General features: G+C 42.4%; 1 protein-coding gene across 2 annotated transcripts in view; it reads left to right on the forward strand.

Annotated features, from left to right (window-relative positions):
- Nucleotides 1-18,334, forward strand: part of LOC110520045 (polypeptide N-acetylgalactosaminyltransferase 13) — a 53,338-nt gene that overhangs the window by 12,763 nt on the left and 22,241 nt on the right. For both annotated transcript variants that reach the window (XM_036974308.1, XM_036974307.1), the window contains exons 3-6: nt 5,473-5,641; nt 11,564-11,730; nt 12,115-12,322; nt 13,915-14,085. In XM_036974308.1, the coding sequence (XP_036830203.1) occupies nt 5,473-5,641; nt 11,564-11,730; nt 12,115-12,322; nt 13,915-14,085 (715 nt within the window). The remainder of the gene's footprint in view (nt 1-5,472; nt 5,642-11,563; nt 11,731-12,114; nt 12,323-13,914; nt 14,086-18,334) is intronic.

Here is an 18,334-nt window from a genome sequence, read left to right on the forward strand (position 1 = left end):
TTGGAAACCAGTGGAGACTGAAGTACTAACACTCATTTCTAATTGCCTAGCAGGGGTGAAGAGCACAACCCCCCCACCCCCCCCCCCCCCAACGTACTAATTGCTGATTGCCTCGGAGAGGAGAAACCACTCCCCCTCCAGTACAGCCACTGATTACCAAACAAGTCACAAATTGCCCTGCCCCTCGATCCTGGTTGATGTGTCAACAATCATCTGAAGCATATGAGCAGTCAGCAGTTCACACAGAAAGTAGGCCTCTGGGAAGACGGGCAGCACTTCAAGTAGGTGGCCCTAGCTAGCAAAAAAGACGGTACTAGACCGCAGCAGATAAAGACAAAAAATATCAGGAGTCCTCTACCTATAGAATGGCGCACCACATAGCCGCTGTTGCAGTAAGCTCTTAGCACTGTCACTTGTGGATTGCAATACTGGATACTGTATTCGTACTTATTTGTCCATTTAATAACTCAACAAAAGTTTTAAGTAGGCTAATCGATTAATCTCCATTTATGTCCCCCCCAAAACTGTAAACAGATGTTTTACAGGAAAGAGGAATGAAAGAATAGAGCACTCTTGTTTTTGCTCAACACTATTGACCGTGTCTCTACAGACCCGTTGTATGTGAGTGTGAAGACCGTGAAGCAGTAATTGCTGACAAAATCACTGGACAAGGACTAGGGCTGAAGTTACTGTTGTCGTGGTCCATGTCAGGTGGTCAGTAATGGGTTTGTTGGGCTGAAGAGCCAGAGAAAAGGGCAGATGCCACAGTCATTTTTTTTATTTCTAAGCCCGTGGATAATATTGAGCAGTTCACTTGAACTTGTGAGGATACTGTGCGTGTTTTCATATAGAAATCATGACATTGGTGGGTGTCTGGTCACCTGGAGGCTCTCTCTCTCTATCTCTCTCTGATAAACACTGTCGTGAAAAGAGCACGACAATGCCTCTTCCCGCTCCGGAGGCTGAAAATATTTTGCACGGGCCCTCAGATCCTCAAAAAGTTCTACTGCTGCACCATTGAGAGCATCTTGACTGGCTGCATCACCGCTTGGTATGGAAAATGCTTGGCATCCGCCCGCAAGGCACTACAGAGGGTAGTGCGTACTGCGCGCTACATCACTGGGGCCGAGCTCCCTGACATCAAGGATCTCTATACCAGGTGGTGTCAGAGGAAGGCCCCAAAAAGGCTCAAAGACTCCAGCCACCCAAGCCACAGACTGGTCTCTGCTACAGCACGGCAAGCGGTACCAATGCACCAAGTCTGGAACCAACAAGACCCTGAACAGCTTCTTCCCCCAAGTCATAAGAATTCTCAACAAGACTTCTAAATAGCTAATCAAATTGCTACCTGCAAATGGTTACCTCTGTTGCACTGACTCTATGCACACACACTGTACTCTACCCACAGTCTCACACATACTTACACTGACACCCCAACACACACACGCACACGCGCACACATACCATATGTTTCAAGTTATTAGTTGTGTTGTATGTACAGGATATACATGGTATACACCGTTCAACTAAATGCTTACTTGCAGGTTCCTTCTCGACAATACAATAACAATAAGAAATAATATAAGAGAATAAAACGAACATAAATTAAATGGGTGCCATTTTACGTTAAACCCAACAAAAAATGTTTCCATTACGAATTGGATTCGATGAAAGCTGTGCAAGACAGCAAGGGTTTGGTAATGGGTAAGCCATTGTAGCAGGCGTCAGAAGTATACAATAGTTACCGAAATCACCTACTCAATAAGCAAATAGCATATTGATTTTATGAATAAATTATGTAGACATAGTCAGCATGTCAACATTGTCGGTTTCCCAGAACATTCTGTGCCATCTCTGGGTGTACAGTAGAACTGAATAGCTCATCCTGTAAAGCCTCAAAAACAGAAATAGATCATTCTATCAAAAATACATAACACAATTCTGACCACATTGTGTTTCAAACCTTCTATAATCTTGGAATTTAAGATATAGTCACTTATCAAATGGATACCCGGACTACCTGGCACTGATTATGCACACACAGTCTCACACATACTTACACTGACACACTGAAGATAGCCCTATTTGGTAAAAGACCAAGTCCATATTATGGCAAGAACAGCTCAAATAAGCAAAGAGAAACGAAAGCCCATCATTACTTTAAGACATGAAGGTCAGTCAATGTGGAACATTTCAAGATCTTTGAAAGTTTCCTCAAGTGCAATCGCAGAAACCATCAAGCGCTATGATAAAACTGGCTCTCACGAGGACCGCCACAGGAAAGGAAGACGCAGAGTTACCTCTGCTGCAGAGGATAAGTCCATTAGAGTTAACTGCACCTCAAATTGCAGCCCAAATAAATGCTTCACAGAGTTCAAGTAACAGACACATCTAAACTGTTCAGAGGAGACTGTGTGAATCAGACCTTCATGGTTGAATTGCTGCAAAGAAACCACTACTAAAATACAATAATAAGAAGAGACTTGATTGGGCCAAGAAACACGAACAATGGACATTAGACCAGTGGAACTCTGTCCTTTGGTCTGATGAGTCCAAATTTGAGATTTTTGGTTCCAACCGCCATGTCTTTGTGAGACGCAGAGTAGGTGAACGGATTATCTTCTCATGTGTGGTTCCCACCGTGAAGCATGGAGGAGGAGGTGTGATGGTGTGGGGGTCCTTGGCTGGTGACACTGTCTGTGATGTATTTAGAATTCAAGGCACACTTAACCAGCATGGCTACCACAGCATTCTGAAGTGATACGCCATCCCATCTGGTTTGCTCTTAGTGGGACAAAAAACATTTTTTCAACAGGACAATGACCCAAAACACACCTCCAGGCTGTGTAAGGGCAATTTGACCAAGGAGAGTGATGGAGTGCTGCATCAGATGACCTGGCCTCCACAATCACCCAACCTCAACCCAATTGAGATGGTTTGGGATGAGTTGGACTGCAGAGTGAAGGAAAAGGAGCCAAAGAGTGCTCAGCATATTTGGGAACTCCTACAAGACTGTTGGAAAAGCATTCCTCGTGAAGCTGGTTGAGAGAATGCCAAGAGTGTGCAAAGCTGTCATCAAGGCAAAGGGTGGCCGTTTTGAAGAATGTCAAATTTCAAATATATTTTGATTTGTTTAGCACTTTTTTGGCTACGACATGATTCCATATGTTTTATTTTATAGTGTTGACGTCTTCACCATTATTCTACAATGTAGAAAATACTACAAATAAAGAAAAACCCTTGAATGAGTAGGTGTGTCCAAACCTTTGACTGGTACTGTATGTGTACAGTACAATTACCTTGTACCCCTGCACAACAACTCGTTGCTGGTACTCCCTATGTATATCCATGTTATTTTCTCCTCCCTATGTTTAACCATGTTATTTTCTACTCCCTTATATATAACCATGTTATTTTCTACTCCCCTATATATAACCATGTTATTTTCTTCTCCCTATGTTTAACCATGTTATTTTCTACTCCCCTATATATAACCATGTTATTTTCTTCTCCCTATGTTTAACCATGTTATTTTCTACTCCCTTATATATAACCATGTTATTTTCTACTCCCCTATATATAACCATGTTATTTTCTTCTCCCTATGTTTAACCATGTTATTTTCTACTCCCCTATATATAACCATGCTATTTTCTTCTCCCTATGTTTAACCATGTTATTTTCTTCTCCCCTATATATAGCCATGTTATTTTCTTCTCCCCTATATATATATATATATTTTTTTACTTTTTATTTGTTATTCTCTGTGTATTTTCTTCCTCGTGTCACTATTTACATTTTTTAATTAACATTTTATCTTCAACTCTGCATTGTTGGAAAAGGACCTGTAAAGTAAACATTTCACTGTTAGTCTACCCCTGTTGTTTTACGACGCATGTGACAAATAACATTGGATTGATTTGATGTACTGTCTCATGAGAAAGAGCGAGACTAGGAACAATGTTCGGTCTCATAAGTCCCTCAGTTGAAGCTGTAATGTTTGTTACCTCCCGATACATTTAGACCCTTTTTCAATCAGTGAGGTTACAAATATAGTATGTTTCAGACAGTATGGCTGGCCTTTCAGCTCTTTGTGCACCATTTATCTAAAGTAGTGTCTGTACAAATAGATTGATGGATGATCTGAGTGGCTGTGGTGGGCATGTGTTAGATGGATAGTTCATTGAATAATCCAGCTCAGCTCTCTCTGCAAGCCCATCGGGTTTAAGCCATTGTCCTAATGGAGGGTGTCACCACCGAGAAGAACCTCGATCAGATCAGAGTCTAAACCTCCACCAGCCCAGCATTGGAGCTCTAGGAGGGTTGACTGGGGATGCGTCCCAAATGCACCCTATTCCCTTCATCGTGCACTACTTTTGACCAGGGCCCGTTGGGCTCTGGTCAAAAGTAGCACACTGTAAAGGGAATAGGGTGCCATTTGGAATGCGAAATGGGAATCCTCTTAACCTGGGGCCTTTTGAGCAAATGTGAATGGTCCCCCATGGAAATCACTCCCTCTGGTTTAAGAGATTATCGGAGTGCGGAGCATAAATCCACTGGAGATTATTTACCTTTGGATAATTGTGAAGCATTGTGGAGCGGTGTGCAGCAGAGGCAGCTTGTTTTCAAGGCTTTAATGGATCTTCAGTAATGCTGATTGATCAGATATATGAGCTGATATTTTTAAACAGCAATGAGGGCTGCTGTTGTAACGCTCTCATTACTTCCTCATTCATCAGTGAGAGAGAGAGAGAGAGAAGGGCTCGTCCTAAATCTCTGGACAAATCCTGGATTTCCCCAACAGGCCCAGATGATGCTTGGCTAGGAGGACATGACTGTATGGCAGATGATAAGAAGAGTAGTTAATAGATCCAGAATGCTTTGGTGAAGCTGCATCAGTGTCAGACTGATCAGCATGTCATTGGCTGGTAGGGACATTTTAATGACCTCAGCGTTCAAAGCCTGACGATGTGGCATATTTCATTTTACACTGATATGCGACCAGTCTTTCTCTGTTAGACAAATCAAATCAAACTTTGTTTGTCACATGGGCCGAATACAACAAGTGTAGACCTAACCGTGAAATGCTTACTTACAAGCCCAGTTTACAGTTTACCAAATAAACTAAAGTAAAAAATAATAGAAATGTAACACAATAAAATAACAATAACCAGGCTATATACAAGGGGTACCGGTACCGAGTGATCTGAGGTCAATATTTCTCTGTTAGAAACACTCTAGTCTAGTCTACAGCATGCTTAATTTGCTCACGGTTCATTTTAAGTTAATTTGCTTGCCCACAGTTCTGTACCTTTAGTAATATATACACTATAACAGTTGTAGCTACATTTAGCAGATTTCAGTAGCTGAAGTTCAATGTTTGGACCTTCCGCTTCCATTGAAACAACAGTGAAATATCACATTTAACACAGAAGTGTAAAATATGCAACATGTCTCCCTATTGTCTTGCAGCAGTCATGTCGCGAGCCCACGAGGGCCCGGGGGAGATGGGGAAAGCGGTGGCTATCGCAAAGGACGAGCAAGAGAAAATGAAGGAGCTCTTTAAGATTAACCAGTTCAATCTGATGGCCAGTGACATGATTGCTCTCAACAGGAGTCTGCCGGACGTGAGACTGGACGGGTGAGTGAACTCGGCCTTTTCCCAGACACACACTGTGAATTACCCCCGCTGACCTCTTTACTCGGCACTACACACACCACCCACTATGACAGCCCCGTCTACCGCTACACCTCAGAAGCCCTAATACCTCCACTTCGCTTCGCAACATGCTCTGGTTCTCAAAAAGGGCCAACATGTTGGATCTACTTTCTGCCCTTTTTCACTAGTTGTTGTTTTAGTCCAGAAACTTCCGCTGAATTCACCGGGAAACCACACTACGCTGACACGCAACTTTGAGAATGACAACATGGCGTGTCATTTTAGGAGCAGCCGCAGCAATGCGAAGCAAAAGAGACTGTCTGCCAAATAACTAAGGTTCAACAGAACATTTTGATATCGTCTGGAATGAACCAATTTGTTAACTTTGATTAAGACGACCCGTTGGGGCAGAATGAAAGGAGATATTAAACGTTTCACACTGCGCCTCACCCCCTGTCTAAGTCCTCGGACTCCTCAGGATTCATTCCATGATGTAACATACTCTAATTCAGTGGTGGCTGGTGAGGGGACGAGGACTCATAGTAATGACTGGAATGGAATCAATGGAGCAGCATCTATCTCATGGAAACCATGTGTTTGATGTTTTTCATACCATTCCGTTTATTCCGTTCCGGCGATTCCAAGGAGGCCGTCATCCCATTTCAAAGTGCCACCAGACACCACTGCTCTAATTGAAGAACATTAGACTCAAAGAGATTATTTGCCCGTGTGGTATCCATCACGGTCTTCGTGTGTTTACTTCAGCCGTGACAGTCTGAATGGGAGAAGGGCTTTGTTTACTGTCGCCCAAGACCTACTAGAGCTGGATAATGAAAACCCAAAGGGCAATTTGGGTGAAATATGATCCACATTTATCTTGAGCAGCTGATCGAGAGACAGGTCTTCTCTCCGGGAGACAGCCCAGTGATTTTGTGTTTCTGTGTTCCTACAGGACATTCTTTGTCCACTGTTCTTTAGAATGTGCTCTTTGTGGTATTGAAAATAGGAACATTGTCAATACAACAATATTAAAAAAACGATGCAGGGAATGTAAGCATATGCCAATACTGTGAACATTGTCTATATTGTTTATATATTACCCACCGCCTCGAAAATCAACTGTCCCCCCATGGGGTTTACATTGCTATAACATTTTATATGAAAAGTTATCACACAAAAAAAAGGAACATTTACAATATATGTGAACACTGCACGCACTCCATTTCACACATGTACAAGGATTGTGCTAAGTTTAATTCTTGTAGATTTAGCGAATTATGAATTCCACTTTAATGAACTAGTCCTATCGTATATTTAAGCAATAAGGCACCTCAGGGGTTTGTGGTATATGGCCAATATATAAGGGCTGTATCCAGGCACTCCGCTTTGTGTCGTGCGTAAGAACAGCAATTAGCCGTGGTATATTGGCCATATACCACAAACCCCCAAGGTGCCTTATTGCTAATGTAAACTGGTTACCAATGTAATTAGAGCAGTAAAAATACATGTTTTGTCATACCCGTAGTATACGGTTTGATATACAATGGATATCAGCCAATCAGCATTCAGGGTTGTAACCACCCAGTTTATAATGAAGAATTTGTACAAAAGAGCCATAGATCTAGGTCTGTGGTCTGTTGATTTTATTTTACCCCAAGAGAGTGCCAAGCTGCAGAATCGTACTAATTGCATCTCAAAATCTTCCTCAAACTCGCCAGTACACCTTGGAACGTTATTAAAGAACTCAGCTTGGCTTTGCAAGACTGTGAGGGAGAGGGTTATTGTCATGGGGTGTAATAGGCAGTGGTTGAAAGAAATAAGATGATCGCTCAGTGGCTAGTAGCTAGCTACCCTGGTGCTCCCATTCTGTCAGTCTGTCCTGTCACCCGTCGTGGGGTGAATGGGATAAACCTACTGTCCGCTCCAATCGCCTGTCACCTCCCACTTCCAACCCGGCTGCCTCCTCTCTATCTTTAATGCACCCTCCTCATACTTTATTTAACATTACAATCTACACTACATGGCAGGCTTGCCCTGCCTTTGGTCTGTATCTCTGGGGGTGTGTGACTGCATCCCAAATGGCACCCTATTCCCTACAGTGCCTTCGTAAAGTATTCATATCCCTTGACTTTGTCCACATTTTGTTGTGTTACAGCCAGAAACACAGCCTACACAACAAAACCCCAATCATGACAAAGTGAAAACCTGTTATTACATTTAAAAAATATATATATATATATTTTTGAAAATGAAATACAGAAATATCTAATTTTAAGCATCTTTGTCAGCGATTACAGCTGTGAGTCTTTCTGGGTAAGTCTCTAAGAGCTTTCCACATCTGCATTGTACAAGATTTTCCCATTATTCTTCAAGCTCTGTCAAATTGGTTGTTGATCTTTGCTGGACAACCAATAGATCTTGCCATAGATTTTCAAGTAGATTTAAGTCAAAACTGTAACTAGGCCACTCCAGTGTAGCCTTGTATTTTATGTTTTGTCCTGCTGAAAGGTGAATTCATATCCCAGTGTCTGGTGGAAGGCAGACTGAACCAGGTTTTCATTTAGGATTTTGCCTGTGTTTTTTTACACCCCCCCCCCCCCCCCCCCCCCTGAAAAAAAAAAAACCCAGTCCTTAACGATTACAAGCATGATTCAGCCACCACTATGCTCGAAAATATGGAGTGGTTCTCAGTAATGTATTGGATTTTCCCCAAATATAACACTTTGTACTCAAGACAAAAAAGTGAGTTGCTTTGCTACTGTTTTGCAATATTACTTTAATGGCTTGTTGCAGACAGGATGCAAGTTTAGGATCATTTTTTATTCTGTACAGGCTTCCTTCTTTTCCTCCTGTCAATTAGGTTAGTATTGTGGAGTAACTACAATGTTGTTGATCCATCCTCAGTTTTCTCCTATTACAGCCATTCAACTCTGTAGGAGTTTTAAAGTCACTATTGGCCTCATGGTGGAATCCCAGAGCGGTTTCCTTCCTTCTTTCTACCCATCTACCAATGGGAGCCCTTCTTTACGAGGCTTTGGAAAACCTCCCTGGTCTTTGTGGTTGAATCTGTGTTTGAAATTCACTGCTCGACTGAGGGACCTTACAGATAATTGCATGTGAGAGATGAGGCAGTCATTCAAAAATCATGTTAAACTTTATTATTGCACACAGAGTGAGCCCATGCAACTTATTATGTGACTTGTTAAGCACATTTTTTACTCCTGAACTTACTTAGGCTTGCCATGACAAAAGGGGTTGAATACTTATTGACACAAGATATTTCAGCTTTTCCCTTTTAATTCATTAGTAAGAAATTCAATAAACATAATTCCACTTTGACATTATGGGGTATTATGTGTATGTCAGTGTAATCTGTTTTCAATTCAGGCTGTAACACTACAAAATGTGGGGAAAGTGAAGGGGTGTGAATACTTTCTGAAGGCAGTGTATGTGAGCCCTGGTCGGAAGTAGTGGTCTGTATAAGGAATAAGGTGCCATTTGGGACACAGCCTGTGTGTGTGGAGCAGCATGCCATTTAGCACAGCACAGTGTTCAAATCACATTTTATTGGTCACATACACATGTTTAGCAGATGTTATTGCAGGTGTAGCGAAATGCTTCTGTTTCTAGCTCCATCAGTACAGTAATATCTAACACGTAATATCTAACAATTTCACAACAATACACACACATTTTAAGTAAAGGAATGGAATTAAGAGTTTATACATATTTGGACGAGCAATGTCGGAGCGGCATGGACTAGAATACATGGAGATATAGAATAGAATACAGTATATACAGTGCCTTGCGAAAGTATTCGGCCCCCTTGAACTTTGCGACCTTTTGCCACATTTCAGGCTTCCAACATAAAGATATAAAACTGTATTTTTTTGTGAAGAATCAACAACAAGTGGGACACAATCATGAAGTGGAATGACATTTATTGGATATTTCAAACTTTTTTAACAAATCAAAAACTGAAAAATTGGGCGTGCAAAATTATTCAGCCCCTTTACTTTCAGTGCAGCAAACTCTCTCCAGAAGTTTAGTGAGGATCTCTGAATGATCCAATGTTGACCTAAATGACTAATGATGATAAATACAATCCACCTGTGTGTAATCAAGTCTCCGTATAAATGCACCTGCACTGTGATAGTCTAAGCGCAGAGAGCATCATGAAGAACAAGGAACACACCAGGCAGGTCCGAGATACTGTTGTGAAGAAGTTTAAAGCCGGATTTGGATACAAAAATATTTCCCAAGCTTTAAACATCCCAAGGAGCACTGTGCAAGCGATAATATTGAAATGGAAGGAGTATCAGACCACTGCAAATCTACCAAGACCTGGCCGTCCCTCTAAACTTTCAGCTCATACAAGGAGAAGACTGATCAGAGATGCAGCCAAGAGGCCCATGATCACTCTGGATGAACTGCAGAGATCTACAGCTGAGGTGGGAGACTGTCCATAGGACAACAAACAAAGAGAGAGTCGTATATTGCACAAATCTGGCCTTTATGGAAGAGTGGCTAGAAGAAAGCCATTTCTTAAAGATATCCATAAAAAGTGTTGTTTAAAGTTTGCCACAAGCCACCTGGGAGACACACCAAACATTTGGAAGAAGGTGCTCTGGTCAGATGAAACCAAAATTTAACTTTTTGGCAACAATGCAAAACGTTTTGTTTGGCGTAAAAGCAACACAGCTGAACACACCATCCCCACTGTCAAACATGGTGGTGGCAGCATCATGGTTTGGGCCTGCTTTTCTTCAGCAGGGACAGGGAAGATGGTTAAAATTGATGGGAAGATGGATGGAGCCAAATACAGGACCATTCTGGAAGAAAACCTGATGGAGTCTGCAAAAGACCTGAGACTGGGACGGAGATTTGTCTTCCAACAAGACAATGATCCAAAACATAAAGCAAAATCTACAATGGAATGGTTCAAAAATAAACATATCCAGGTGTTAGAATGGCCAAGTCAAAGTCCAGACCTGAATCCAATAGAGAATCTGTGGAAAGAACTGAAAACTGCTGTTCACAAATGCTCTCCATCCAACCTCACTGAGCTCGAGCTGTTTTGCAAGGAGGAATGGGAAAAAATTTCAGTCTCTCGATGTGCAAAACTGATAGAGACATACCCCAAGCGACTTACAGCTGTAATCGCAGCAAAAGGTGGCGCTACAAAGTATTAACTTAAGGGGGCTGAATAATTTTGCACGCCCAATTTTTCAGTTTTTGATTTGTTAAAAAAGTTTGAAATATCCAATAAATGTCGTTCCACTTCATGATTGTGTCCCACTTGTTGTTGATTCTTCACAAAAAAATACAGTTTTATATCTTTATGTTTGAATCCTGAAATGTGGCAAAAGGTTGCAAAGTTCAAGGGGGCCGAATACTTTCGCAAGGCACTGTACATATGAGATGAGTAGTGCAAAATATGTAAACCTTATTAAAGTGACTAGTGTTCCAAGTATTAAAGTGGACAGTGATTTCAAGTCTATGTATATAGGGCAGCACTCTCTGAGGTGCTATATATTCATGTAATTTCTGCTGAGATTAGCTTTTAAATGGATAGTCATTGAATCAACAACTGGAAATCTATGGGAAAAGATAGCATGTCATTGTGCTAAGGTCTAGAAGCGATGCACCCTTGCCGTCACTGCTGAAAAAAATCCTGGGGGAAACACTGGTGCAGCATATACTAAGTCTTGTGAACTTTGGCTTTGTTTGAAAGCAGTTCATTTTGTTACAACGCTCTGAGGTCAATTTCAGCCACATATATTTTACATTCACAAGCATGTCACACAACTATGCTCACTGTTGATAGCACTCTACTGTAGACACGCATCAGGAGTAGCAGCCTATTTGACCTCTTAACCAGAGCTCCCGTTGTCCGTCCATCAGTTGCAAGACGAAGGTGTACGCGGACGATCTCCCCGACACCAGCATAGTGATCGTGTTCCACAACGAGGCGTGGAGCACCCTGCTCCGCACTGTCCACAGTGTCATCAACCGCTCGCCACGGCACCTGCTGCAGGAGATCCTGCTGGTGGACGACGCCAGTGAGAGAGGTACTGTAGCTGGGTCCAGCCTAAACCATCAACTAACTAGCTTCACTGAGTTTAAAAGGTCACTCTGGGATTAATACATGCAGTTCTTAGTATTGTGTGATAGTATCGATGTAAAATTTGAAAGACAATCGGCCCTTGATAATTGTGAATGAATATGGAAAACAACACTGCACAATGAAGTTCTATGGGAGTTTGAAACATGTCTGTAACATGTCTGTAACATGTCTGTAACGTTCTTTGTATTAAAGGATAATAATATACCACATTTGAAAGAAAATCGGCACTTGCCTTGATAACTGTGAATGAACGCGGGAAAAACACCAAACAATTAAGTTATTCCGGGCGTTTGAAACATGTCCTCTCTGATGTGTCCTCTTCTGTCAGACTTCTTGGGAAAGAAGCTGGAGAACTATGCTCGTACCCTGGAGGTTCCCGTGCGGGTCCTGCGGATGGAGCAGCGAACGGGGCTGATCCGGGCCAGGCTAAGAGGGGCAGCTGCCACACGGGGACAGGTCATCACCTTCCTGGACGCCCACTGTGAATGCACAGTGGGCTGGCTGGAGCCTCTGCTGGCCAGGATCAAAGAGGACCGGTAAGGAGCTCCACCATCACCACGCTCGATGTAAATGGAACACACGGCAATGGGTAGACATGAGGGTGCTGAGGCTCGAAAGCAAATCATCTCTGCTCTGTTCTCTTCCTGCTGCCTCAGTGAGATGCTAACTCATTAGCCTTCCGCTTGTCTTCTGTGTCGTCTGAAAACTGGATCTGACGTTAATGGTAGACACTAGCTCGACTTTATAGCAGGCAACGACACCAATGCCCGTGACAGCTGTGTGCCCCATAGCTGAGTGGCAGCTTGTTTTGTCACAACGCTGTCTGCCGCTTCTTTATACCGTGGGAGATACAGTAGAATGTGATTGCACTGAGTCAGTTGTTGGTGGCTATTTGTAAGTGACAGCAGGGTTGAAATCCTATTATTTGGAATCGTGGTTATATTAATGAAGTAATGGTGTGGTTATTCTAATCCTGTTTCAGGATTGCACTTGCTTGTTCGGTGGGCGAAGGTTTCCTTCTACATGAAAGGGAGAAAGTGTAGATGGACTGAAAATGTATTTGCCCCCCCCCCCACCCCCTTATCTCTCTTATCTGGTGTCAGACATCCACCCATTTTGCCTCAGGTGCCAGGCAGAAATTAGTTTAGTATTACCGAGGAGATTATATTATGGAGCCATTACACTTTTACGACCCTGCACGTTTATTGACGTGTAAAAGTAGGTGCCGGAGCATAAAAGTGCACAAACACTGATTAGATTTAGACCAGGAAGTGAAGTGGGTGCTGAGTGAAGGGGATGCGTTGAATGAATTCCCTGCAGCACCTAGAGGCTGGGTGGGTCCCAAGTGGCACCCTATTTCCCTACCTAGTACACTACTTTTGACCAAAGCCCTATGGGCCCGGGTCGAAAGTAGCGCACTAGGGAATAGGGTGCCATTTGAGACGCACGCCTTAAAGGTTACCTTCAGCTTTACTGTAAAACTCCTACTGAAGCAAACCGTCTGAGGCCACACATCCATACTGTGTTGTCATTGTCAACATAATCAACATGCATATATTCCATTTCCTTTTGACTGTAAGTAGCTTCCCACTGAAGCAATATGTTACCTCCGGTCAGTGTTGTTCTCCTAATGGATATGTTTATAATGAGTATGGACCAGCCGATGATTTACTAATATTGAAATAAACTCATAATGAAGCTGGGGATAATGCCACCGCTGTAGAAATGCATGGTCAGCAGTTAGCTATTTGTCTCGGCGCTCACCTGAAGAATGAACAGTTATGGCACCATTAGCTTTGTAAATTATTTATTCCTTTATTATTTATTTTGTGGATGAATTAATGCTGTTGGCTCTGCCAGCCAAGCAGTTTAATATAACCAGGCGTGGAATATTGTTAATGGAAATGACACAAAGTTTTGGGGTTTAAGGGAAGGAAGTGAATAAATTGAAGAGACTGCCCAGTCCTACAAAGTCATTTTCTGAAGTTGATTCCACATGTCATTTATCTAGGGCTTTCTTTCACTATTTCCTGTAACAGGAATGCTTTGGATTTCTCCGTGGTTGTTTAGGCTGTCAATGTATTTCTTGTCAAATGAATGCCTTATCTTTCTCTTCGTGGTTGTTTAGGAGATCTGTGGTATGTCCTATAATCGATGTGATCAGCGACGAGACGTTTGAATACATGGCGGGCTCAGACATGACCTACGGAGGATTCAACTGGAAGCTGAATTTCCGTTGGTACCCCGTGCCTCAGAGAGAAATGGACAGGCGCAAAGGGGACAGGACATTACCACTCAGGTACACACATATATGCCTTTATCTGTTGCCCGAGTTGAAATGAGTTTATTTGGCACCCTATTCCCTTTGTAGTGCCCTACTTTTGTAAAAGTAGGGCACTATAAAGCAGGGGTGCTCGACTCTTACCCTTTGAGGTCCGAACCCTACTGGTCTACCTGACAATTAATTGCACGCACCTGGTGTCCCAGGTCTAAATCAGTCCCTGATTAGAGGGGAACAATAAAAAAAATGTAGTGGAGGACAGTAACATTAAAGACCAGTTTACTGAAAAGCCTCGTAAAGACAACAAATATTCGCTCTCTAGCGTTATCATTTCAGGTGAGAGTAGGTTGTTGGTAGTGCTGGGAAGTCGCAGAGCTGACATCATTGGTGTGGATTTCTTTAGAAGCCCTCTTCTCCGATAGCTGTCAGAGCTGCATCATTTGGAGATAGATTGCATTGCTGTGAAATACTGACTTAGCTGCGAGGCCAATGTTTTTTTAATATGTTTTTGTTGTTGTTGTTGTTGTTATTTGATACAGGAGTTGTAGTTTCACGGTGTAGCTAGTTTCATTTTGGAATACAAGAAAAATAGATCAATGAAGCTGGTGTTGCAGAAATATTGACACACCTCTCCATCAATTCTATTTTATTGGACAGAGCAACAACACGGTATTATGATGGTGTCCCTCAATGCTTCATACATCTGATTTTCATTGTCTTAAAAGAAGATTGTCATCTCCAAGCCCCTAGCGGTGTCTGTTTGCTTCTTTTTAGCAGAATGAAAACGGCAGAGAGTGGATCAAACAATGAAATAATCATTTTGCATTGAGATTGTCAGTCTAGGTCAGGTTTTTTTTTTGTGTGTGAAATGCTAGTGTCCAAAGTGCCCATTTGTTTGATGAAGAGCTAGGCAATTAATCATGTCTTGCTGTCTTATTTCCAAAGCCCCCAGACATTCTTTTAATTATTTTTTTTATTTCGCCTTTATTTAACCAGGTAGGCCAGTTGAGAACAAGTTCTCATTTACAACTGCGACCTGACCAAGATAAAGCAAAGAAGTGCGACACAAACAACAACACATGGAATAAACCCACATACAGTCAATAACACAATAGAAAAAGTCTATATACAGTGTGTGCAAATGGCGTAAGGAGGTAAGGCAATAAATAGGCCATAGTAGAGAAGTAATTACAATTTAGCAAATGAACACTGGAGCGATAGATGTGCAGATGATGATGTGCAAGTAGAAATACTGGTGTGCAAAAGAGCAGAAAAGGTAAATAAAAACAATATGGGGATGAGGTTGGTAGTTGGATGGGCTATTTACAGATGGGCTGTGTACAGCTGCAGCGATCGGTAAGCTGCTCAGATAGCTGATGCTTAAAGTTAGTGAGGGAGATACAGTGCCTTGCGAAAGTATTCGGCCCCCTTGAACTTTGCGACCTTTTGCCACATTTCAGGCTTCAAACATAAAGATATAAAACTGTATTTTTTTGTGAAGAATCAACAACAAGTGGGACACAATCATGAAGTGGAACGACATTTATTGGATATTTCAAACTTTTTTAACAAATCAAAAACTGAAAAATTGGGCGTGCAAAATTATTCAGCCCCTTTACTTTCAGTGCAGCAAACTCTCTCCAGAAGTTCAGTGAGGATCTCTGAATGATCCAATGTTGACCTAAATGACTAATGATGATAAATACAATCCACCTGTGTGTAATCAAGTCTCCGTATAAATGCACCTGCACTGTGATAGTCTCAGAGGTCCGTTAAAAGCGCAGAGAGCATCATGAAGAACAAGGAACACACCAGGCAGGTCCGAGATACTGTTGTGAAGAAGTTTAAAGCCGGATTTAGATACAAAAAGATTTCCCAAGCTTTAAACATCCCAAGGAGCACTGTGCAAGCGATAATATTGAAATGGAAGGAGTATCAGACCACTGCAAATCTACCAAGACCTGGCCGTCCCTCTAAACTTTCAGCTCATACAAGGAGAAGACTGATCAGAGATGCAGCCAAGAGGCCCATGATCACTCTGGATGAACTGCAGAGATCTACAGCTGAGGTGGGAGACTCTGTCCATAGGACAACAATCAGTCGTATATTGCACAAATCTGGCCTTTATGGAAGAGTGGCAAGAAGAAAGCCATTTCTTAAAGATATCCATAAAAAGTGTTGTTTAAAGTTTGCCACAAGCCACCTGGAAGACACACCAAACATGTGGAAGAAGGTGCTCTGGTCAGATGAAACCAAAATTGAACTTTTTGGCAACAATGCAAAACGTTATGTTTGGCGTAAAAGCAACACAGCTGAACACACCATCCCCACTGTCAAACATGGTGGTGACAGCATCATGGTTTGGGCCTGCTTTTCTTCAGCAGGGACAGGGAAGATGGTTAAAATTGATGGGAAGATGGATGGAGCCAAATACAGGACCATTCTGGAAGAAAACCTGATGGAGTCTGCAAAAGACCTGAGACTGGGACAGAGATTTGTCTTCCAACAAGACAATGATCCAAAACATAAAGCAAAATCTACAATGGAATGGTTCAAAAATAAACATATCCAGGTGTTCGAATGGCCAAGTCAAAGTCCAGACCTGAATCCAATCGAGAATCTGTGGAAAGAACTGAAAACTGCTGTTCACAAATGCTCTCCATCCAACCTCACTGAGCTCGAGCTGTTTTACAAGGAGGAATGGGAAAAAATGTCAGTCTCTCGATGTGCAAAACTGATAGAGACATACCCCAAGTGACTTACAGCTGTAATCGCAGCAAAAGGTGGCGCTACAAAGTATTAACTTAAGGGGGCTGAATAATTTTGCACACCCAATTTTTCAGTTTTTGATTTTAAAAAGTTTGAAATATCCAATAAATGTCGTTCCACTTCATGATTGTGTCCCACTTGTTGTTGATTCTTCACAAAAAAATACAGTTTTATATCTTTATGTTTGAAGCCTGAAATGTGGCAAAAGGTCGCAAAGTTCAAGGGGGCCGAATACTTTCGCAAGGCACTGTATAAGCCTCCAACTTCAGCGATTTTTGCAATTCGTTCCAGTCATTGGCAGCAGAGAACTGGAAGGAAAGGCCGGCCAAACGAGGTGTTAGCTTTGGTGAGATATACCTGCTGGAGCGCGTGCTACGGGTGGGTGGTGTTATGGTGACCAGTGAGCTGAGATAAGGCGAAGCTTTAGCTAGCAAAGACTTATAGATGACCTGGAGCCAGTGGGTCTGGCGACGAATATGTAGCGAGGGCCAGCCGACGAGAGCATACAGGTCGCAGTGGTGTATGGGGCTTTGGTGACAAAACAGATGGTACTGTGATAGACTGCATCCAGTTTGCTGAGTAGAGTGTGGGAGGCTATTTTGTAAATGACATCGCCAAAGTCGAGGATTGGTAGGATGGTCAGTTTTACAAGGGTATGTTTGGCAGCGTGAGTGAAGGATGCTTTGTTGCGAAATAGGAAGCCGATTCTAGATTTCATTTTGGATTAGAGATGCTTAATGTGAGTCTGAAAGGAGAGTTTACAGTCTAGCAGACACCTAGGTATTTGTAGTTGTCCACATATTCTAAGTCAGAACCATCCAAAGTAGTTTTGCTAGTGCTGGCAGCGGGCAGCGATCTGTTGAAAAGCATGCATTTCATTTTACTAGCGTTTAAAAGCAGTTGGAGGCCACGGAAGGAGTGTTGTATGGCATTGAAGCTCGTTTGGAGGTTTGTTAACACAGTGTCCAAAGAAGGGCCAGATGTATACAGAATGGTGCCGTCTGCGTAGAGGTGGATCAAGGAATCACCCACAGCAAGAGCAACATTGTTGATATATACAGAGAAAAGAGTCTGCCCGAGAATTGAACCCTGTGGTACCCCCATAGAGACTGCCAGAGGTCCGGACCATGGGCCCTCAAATTTGACACACTGAACTCTATCTGAGAAGTAGTTGGTGAACCAGGCGAGGCAGTCATTTGAGAAACCAAGGCTGTTGAGTCTGCCGATAAGAATACGGTGATTGACAGAGTCGAAAGCCTTGGCCAGGTCGATGAAGACGGCTGCACAGTACTGTCTTTTTATCGATGGCGGTTATGATATCGTTTAGTACCTTGAGAGTGGCTGAGGTGCCCCCGTGACCAGCTGGGCATCCTGTCCATCGAGCAATATTGTTCAGCAATATTACTGTATGTTATTGATTATTTGTAAGCGGATCCGTTTCTCACTTTGTAAGATAGGTGTCTCTTGTCAAATGTGTTTCTTTATCCACTCTCATTGT

The sequence above is a fragment of the Oncorhynchus mykiss genome, chromosome 3, assembly GCF_013265735.2.
Source record: "Oncorhynchus mykiss isolate Arlee chromosome 3, USDA_OmykA_1.1, whole genome shotgun sequence".
In the NCBI taxonomy this organism is placed as follows: Eukaryota; Metazoa; Chordata; class Actinopteri; order Salmoniformes; family Salmonidae; genus Oncorhynchus; species Oncorhynchus mykiss.